We start from the raw sequence: 8,166 nt of genomic DNA, 5'->3' as shown, positions 1-8,166 counted from the left end.
GATTGTATTTTCTGTTGCCAGTCAATATCAAGTAAATATTTGTCGCAAATCTCTATGCAGATGTATGAATCCTAATAGCCCAGTAGACTGCGAATTTAGTTTGTAACTACTAAGAATGCGAATGACCCAAATTTGGAAGGAAAATGTTAAGTCCCATAGTGCTCAGAGCCATTTTGGACGGAAAATTTAGCAGTCGCTAATCACAGTTGCTAAACTATCACTGACCCCGGTTACACAAATTCCGTAACACTTTTCTTTTTCCTTTTAATTATTTTTGTTGTGGTCCGAAAGAAGCGAGTTGAGAGTCTATGGCATAATATTCATTTCGAAAGAACTTATAACATTCGTGGCGAAATATGTGGCAGATATACTTGCAGCCAGAAACGCTTCTTTTCTTTCAGGTTCTTATATTGCTTAGTCTGTCGCATTATTATGTAAACAGTGCAGATGAATGTACCTTCCAATTCCTATTACTGTTATCTGGAGTGCGATTAAGTTGTGAAAAGTTTATATTTTCCTTCCAGCCTTTAGATCGAGATAAACCAGACGGCCGACCTCAGTGGAAGTTTACTGTATTCGCTCAAGATGAAGGAGGGCAGGGCCTAGTAGGTTATGCCGATATCCAGATAAACGTCAAGGACATCAACGACAATGCTCCCAGCTTTCCCAAGACAACTTACTTTGGCAATGTGACAGAAAACGGAACCGCAGGTACAGGATTTACTGCAGTATCTGTAGCATGCCTGTGTTTCACAGTTTCATTTTGTTTTAATGCTTGTACTGATGGAAACGGTATTTCAGGAATGTTTGTCATGTCAATGACAGCAGTCGACTACGACGACCCAGACGAAGGAACAAACGCTAAACTTACTTATACTATCGAGAAGAATGTTATTGAAGAAGAAGCCGGAGTGCCAATATTTGAAATAGAACCAGATACCGGCATCATAAAGACAGCAGTATGTTGTCTTGATCGCGAGAAAACGACGGATTACGCTATTCAGGTTGTCGCCATTGACGGTGGAGGGTTGAAAGGTAAGTCCAAACTTTCTTTACTACTCTTTGACGTTCTGTTCCTAATTTTAGTGCAAATGTAATATCTTTTGCTTCTTCTTTCTTTCTTTCTCTGGTCCTTATGATAAAGCTTGCCACTATAAACGCCATGTCCGAAAACGCTGTTGTAATAGTGTTCGTTGGGCTGCTCACTGAAGATCATAACAAACACTCATGTCGATGATGTACAGACCGTAATCGAACGCTACCATCTTAGTGTTAGTAATAGGGAAGCAATTGATATATTAGGGCCAGACCATATAAACAAAATTATTTAGTTTCGAAATCGTACTACTGTAAACGTGTAATATCCATTAACGTTCAGGTACTTCACTTTTCTGATGGATTTTCGTGATTTTGCTTGTAGCATGCAGTACGTATACACCTGATTTCTGAACCTTCCACATTGTGTGAAAATGTCCCACGGTGGTGAAATTATAAACATTTCACCACATTTTCCGGTAGTAGAAATAAACATCCTGGTATTCAATATTTTGAACATGGCTACACTACAGGAACGGTTACAGAAGAGCAGGTGTAAAAGACAGCCAATCAGCTGCAACATATGGTGGTTTTCAAACAAGCTTTACCATGGTTTCGACGAATTTAAACCTGTCTTCTTCAGAAGGACAAACCTCCATACAATGCGATAACATAACTTAAAATAAACGCTATGGACCTATATTACGTGTTTAACAGAAGCTGCTCTCTACAACAAGTGTAAGAATATCACAAACAACATGGTATATGTCAACATAGGACGAGTAATACTTACAAACATCACATTAGCGATTCATTCAGTGGCCGCGCGGGATTAGCCGAGCGGTCTCAGGCGCTGCAGTCATGGACTATGCGGCTGGTCCCGGCGGAGGGTCGAGTCCTCCCTCGGGAATGGGTGTTTGTCCTTAGGATAATTTAGGTTAAGCAGTGTGTAAGCTTAGGGACTCATGACCTTAGCAGTTAAGTCCCATAAGATTTCACACACACATTCATTGAGTGAAAGCGGTCTGCACATGACATGTATCGGCAACCATCTGTGTGTCCATGTGTAAAAATTAAGGCCCTCGAATCAAGGGCTTGTCACATCACTAAAATCATTCACTTAAAATAACAGACCATGTTAGTAGCTACATGCCGACTGAAGAAGAGTGAAGAGCATGGATACCAAGGAAACAACACCTGAGGCGCAGGTGCCAGTAAACATGGGCGCTTGGCGCTCTAAACAGTCATTAAGCATAAGCACATTGAAGTTACTAACAGAAATACACCATGAGAAGCAGCGATCATAGAATAGGATGTCGAAAAAGACAAATACATGATATATTCCTACATAGTTAAGACCCTTATGTTACTATCAGTACATTATTATCGTAAGGAAATAGCGGTGTCTGTGCATTAGTACGTTATTACAAGCAAAATGACAGCAATGAAATTAATATCACCTCCAGTAGATCATCGTATGAGAAGTAAAATTGCCAATGCATAAGCACGCTATTAAACATAATTACAACAATGAGCAAAAATTCGTAGGTCTCTGAGTAGTGGCAAACGTAACAAAAGTGGGTGGCATCAATATCCTAGTACAATATAAACTGACAAACGAAACTGTTTGCATAAAAATTGTAGAATATAGTTTTGAGGAAATGGATGACCTACAAAGGCTACCGGCAGTTGTATGAACATTTTTTTGCGAACAGTACGAGTTTGAAACCAGCGAGAAATTGGTTTTGATCAGACAAACAAACAAACGAATACTTAATTTTTAAAATTAAAGATTCGTTTGTTTTTGTACAAAACTTCTCTGTTAAAAATGTTAAAGATTTAATCGGCAAAACCCAAATGATACGGTGCACAGCTGATACGAGGTTGGACTCTTTTGTTATTATCAGTCTGTATACTAATGTTCCCGTAAATACAGTCATAGCTGTCGTTGAGAGGAACCTTCTACAAGATAAAAAAATGAGTACAATATAGACTGCTGAGCTCATCAGGCTATTGGAATTTGCCCTCAAATATAATTTCTTCACGTTGGACGGTAGAATGTATATTCAACCTTACGGTTCGGCTGTGGGTAATCCACTTGCTGGTATTTTGGCTGACGTCTTCATCAACCCACTTGAAAGATCATTCATCAATTCCATTCGGAGTTACATAGAAAAATTCGTTTTTACGCGAGATATGTTGAAGATATTTTCATTGCTTTTGACGGTAATCATGACGAATTGGAAATACTCTCCGATGCATTTAAGGGGAGTTGAAATGCCCTATCCCGACAATGTTAAATGTAGTGGCTTGGCTTCCCTGTATTTCCAGAACCACTGTAGGTATTGACATGAAACTCTTACAGGACATTCAACTCTATGTTCTGGGGCGCTAAAGACTACACTGTTGAGCGCCCATAACACCATATCCATCCATCCACCTGTATGTTCTGAGTCTATTGAATAATTGAATTTCAGCCACTACTGTCGGAAATACAATTTTTTAATTACACAGTTACAATTTTGTGCGCTTTTTTGTACATTATCCTAAATAATTTTAATTACACATAACATTATGTTCTTCTTTTCGTCCAGTAGACTTAGGATATGGATGTTGTTACTCCCTGAAAATTTGAATACTCTACTCAAAGTGGTTTCTGAGATTTAGAGAAAAATGCTACAGAAAATGTAAATTTTCAGGAACTGCTTCTAAAGATTCAAAAGGCTGTAGCTTACTTAATATAGCTTAATTTTTTTTTGTTTTGTTTTGTGTCATTCAGAAGCACCCTGCGCCATACTGTATATCATCCTCTTGATCTTTTTCCAACTTTTTTCTTCTTTTCTTCTTTCTTGACTCCTTAGTGGCCAACTGTGCTGCATACTCTGCTTTATCAATGCGAACCTTGTCCATCCGTTGAAGTTCTCTGATGCATTTCGTTCCAGGATTAATTCCTATATGCTGTAGCACTTTCGCCCTACCAATGTTGCCATCATTAAAAGCAATAACAGCATCACTGACCCCCACTTTAGTGTCTTCATTCCAACAAAAACATTTTTGGTAAGCGAGCCCATATAAGATTATTGAACGACTCATTGAGATTTTGAGTCTGACCATGCAGACATTTCTTCAGTAATTTAGGATTTTCCAGGTCTCTGTAAATAGGTTTTATGATATCCATGACTGTTGCTGGGATGGAATGTTTATGTCTGTATGAACCGTTTGAGTATTGGACATTACGGTAATTGCGCCATGAATCAGGTCCAGAAGGGCAAAGGTTGAGTACGGTTTTTCATCAGTTGACAGTAGGTGGAAGAAGGTAGCCCATACTGCCTGCTTCAGTTTCAACAAATCCTCAGTATTATTACTATGGGCCATCCCATAATACTGCTGTAGCTCATCAATCATTTTGTCGGTCAGCCTGCCTCTTATGGTTTTACCATCAGAAAGTTTCTTGTTTCTCAGACTTTGTCTGAACTTCCTCAACCTGGTGCCCATCCTCTTCTGGACATGACCTTTATATAATACAACAATCCACAGCCTACTATATAAAAAATTACCGATTTTATTAGATTTTAAGTAATGCATCTAAAAATTTTAATTTTCAACCGGTGTAGATCACATTTAACAAAATAAAAAAAAAATACTTGCCATATGAGTTTATAAGTGATACGTATATATATCATTTTATTCGGAAAATTGCAAATTCTATAATGAGATAAGAATCCGAAAATGTGAAAAAAAATCCGTTCTAACTCCCCTTAATAACTTCCACAAGATTTCCTTCACCGAGGAACTTCAAAACTAAAAAAGAGAACTACATTTTCTTGATTTGACGATTTATGTAGAAAACAAGCCCTTCAATATCTTTCGTAAGCAAACTTATTCAGACAATGTGATCCTTGCTGACTCGACACATCCAAAGCTCATAAACCACCATTTATTCATACCACCATATACCCTCTTGTGCCAACGGCCTTGCCGCAGTGGTAACACCGGTTCCCATCAGATCACCGAGTTAAGTGCTGTTTGGCTGGGCTAGCATTTGGATGGGTGACCATTCGTTCTGCCGAGCACTGTTGGCAAGCGGCGTGCACCCAACTCTTGTGAGGCAAACTGATGAGCTACTTGAGTGAGAAGTAGGAACTACGATCTCTTAAACTGACATACGGCCGAGAGAGCGGTGTGCTGACCACATGCCCCTCCACATCCGCATCCAGTGACGCCTGTGAACTGAAGATGACACCGCGGCCGGTCGGTACCATTGAGCCTTCACGGCCTGTTACGGCGGAGTTAAGTTGCAGTTTTTTATACCTTCTTGTAACTACCCCTTTATCGCCTACCAGTCAGATAAATGGTTTAAATGTTATCAAATCAGTCGTATTCAATAATGGGTATGATCAGAGCACGGTAGATCACATCTTCAAAAAGAAACCCTACCAAAAATGTTCGACGTTATGCAATGGCTCTCCTCGTACCATAAAAATTTCGTATGTTTTTTAGGAAATGTTTCTTCATCTATCTACATCTACATCATACTCCTTAAACCTCCTAATGGCGTGTGGCGGAGGGTACTTTCGGTACCACTATCTGATCCCTTCAACCCTGTTCCACTCGCTAATAGTGTATGGGAAGAATGATTGTCGGTAAGCCTCTGTATTGGCTCTAATTTCTCGAATTTTCTCCTCGTTGTCAATACGGGAGATGTATTTGGGGGGAAGTAATATGTTGTCTGACTCCTCCTGAAAAGTGCTGTCCCGAAATTTCAATAGTAAATCTCTTCGTGATGCACAACGTCTCTCTTGTAACGTCCGCCAGTGGAGTTTGCATCTCCGTAACGCTCTCTCGCCAGTTAAACAATCCTGCGGCGAAAGGCGCCGCTCTTCGCTGGATCTTCTCTATCTCCTCTATCAGTCCTACCTGGTAGGGATCCCAGACAGAGGAACAATACTCAAGAATCGGGCGAACAAGGTCCTTATAAGCCACTTCTTTCGTAGATGAGTTACATTTCTTACAGGATTAAGCATCTTCTAGTGAATATATACAATTGTAATGTCTCTTTCTCTACAGACAATAGTTTGCAGAGAAGACATTTGCAGACTGTGGGAAGTAGTGGTGACTCGTTTTCCAATTCAGGTGTCTATAAATTAACCTGCAATAACTCCCTCTGCTATTACATTGGTCAGAGAGGCAGACCTGTAAGGACAAGATACAAACAGCATCTGTTAGGAAAGAAAGGAGGTAACATATAGAACGCTATGTTTGCTGAACATCTGCTGATTGCCAACCACACTCCGAAAAATTTGGAAGACACAGTTATTCTTCAGAGAGAAAGTAAAGAGCGCTTGATGGACATTCGGGAAGAATTAGAGGTCTATAAACATTTTGCGTGCAAAGACTGGAATTTACTAAATGACCAGCTGCAGCTTACCTGCAGGCAATTTTTCGATGATTTCAAACCCATACTATTCGCAAAGAAACCTTCATACGACTGCCAGTAGTGTTTCAAGTGGTTCATTTCCTCAAAATTCTATTATACAATTTTTTTACATACAGTTTCGTTTGTCAGTTTATACTGTACTAGGATATTCATGCCACCCCCTTTTGTTACGTATGCCACTATTCAGATACCTATAAATATTTGCTCTTTATTGTCAACATGTTTAGTAGCATGCTTATGCACTGACAGTTTTACTTCTCATACAATGATATACTGGAGGTGCTATTAATTTCATTGCTCTCATTACGTTTGTAATAACGTACTTATGCACACACACAAACTATTTCTCCACGATAATGATGTACTGATAGTCATGTAAGTGTCTTAACTTGTGCCAGTATATTTTATGTACCTGTCTTTTTCTACCTCTTATTCTGTACTCGTTGATTCTTATCCTGTATTTATGTTAGTAACTTAAGTGTGTTTACTCTTATTGGCTGTTTAGACCACCAAGCGTACATGTTTATTGGAGCATGTGCCTCAGGAGTTGTGTTCCTGGCGCCCACGCTCTCCACTGTCCCTCAGTCGGCATGTAGCTACTAATATGCTCTGTTGTTTTAAGTGACTGATTTTACTGTTGTGACAAGTCCTGATACTAGGGGTCTTAACTTTTATATATGGACATGCAGATTGTTACCGATACGTGTCATGTGGAGACTGCTAATGTGAAGTTTGTAAGTACTACTTGCCTATGTTGACATATATACCATGGTGTTTGTGATATTCCTACGCTTGCTGTAGAGCGTAGCTTCTGCTAGACACGTAATACAGGTCCGTGGCGTTTTCATTATAAGTTATTTTATCGCATTGTATGTAATTTTGTCCTTTTAAGGAAGAGGGGTTTAAATCTGTCGAAACCATTGTAACGTTATTTGAAAACCATCATATATTGCAACTTGTTGGCTTTCTTTTATACCTGCTATACTGGTACCTATTCGCGGTCATTTGAATAAGTAGACCATACACAAACTCCCTGTGAAACATCCCATCAGCTGGCCACACACGAGTCGATTTTAGCGACGGGCCACTCATATTTCCGGTGGGTTTTTTTAAACACCTGCAGTCGCCACCTGTGCGTTGGCGGGGCAGAAACTTGGGGACCGTTACCTGCAGTGCTGGGAATTGGTGACCCGGCCTGACAGCGATGTGACCTTGGGTAATTCCACTTTGTTTTGACAAAAGAAGCAATCGCGTTGTAGACACTTTGAGCAGTCTGCACAGATATACCGACAAATCGAGCAACTTCTTCCATGGGGTGGTCATGGCACCATCTTGCTGCGCCGATGCCATAACAACCGACAGACGCATACACATCACATCATTGCTGTGGTCTACACCAAGCCAGGGACCAGTTCCGATCCAAATACAGCACCTTATAACTGCTACTGTGCTGTTTTTGGGGGTGACTAATATTTTGTCCGTTTGAACTTGTCTATCCAGCTAGGTTCGCTACTAGGCTGAGGGCTTCCAAGAAAGCAGAAAATAATACGAATTGCTGGTCTCAAGGTCATCCACAATTTCACAAGTAATTTTTGGTGTATCTCAGGTCTAAGTAATGCAAATGCTGAACAAGTTCTATTTGGCTGTGTTACCAGGTTAATCTGCAGTTCACAAAGAAGCATTGCCACTGATGA

General features: G+C 40.0%; 1 protein-coding gene across 1 annotated transcript in view; it reads left to right on the top strand.

Moving 5' to 3' along the window:
• Positions 1–356: 356 nt before the first annotated feature.
• LOC126484898 (neural-cadherin-like) overlaps positions 357–8,166 on the top strand; it is a 324,021-nt gene continuing 316,211 nt past the window's right edge. The window contains exons 1-3 of the mRNA XM_050108497.1: positions 357–434; positions 525–711; positions 802–1,035. Of these exons, the coding sequence (XP_049964454.1) occupies positions 357–434; positions 525–711; positions 802–1,035 (499 nt within the window). The remainder of the gene's footprint in view (positions 435–524; positions 712–801; positions 1,036–8,166) is intronic.

This window comes from Schistocerca serialis, chromosome 6, assembly GCF_023864345.2.
Source record: "Schistocerca serialis cubense isolate TAMUIC-IGC-003099 chromosome 6, iqSchSeri2.2, whole genome shotgun sequence".
Classification (NCBI taxonomy): domain Eukaryota; kingdom Metazoa; phylum Arthropoda; class Insecta; order Orthoptera; family Acrididae; genus Schistocerca; species Schistocerca serialis.
Note: the sequence above shows the minus strand (reverse complement) of the source record. Positions and strands in the feature narration are given on the sequence as shown.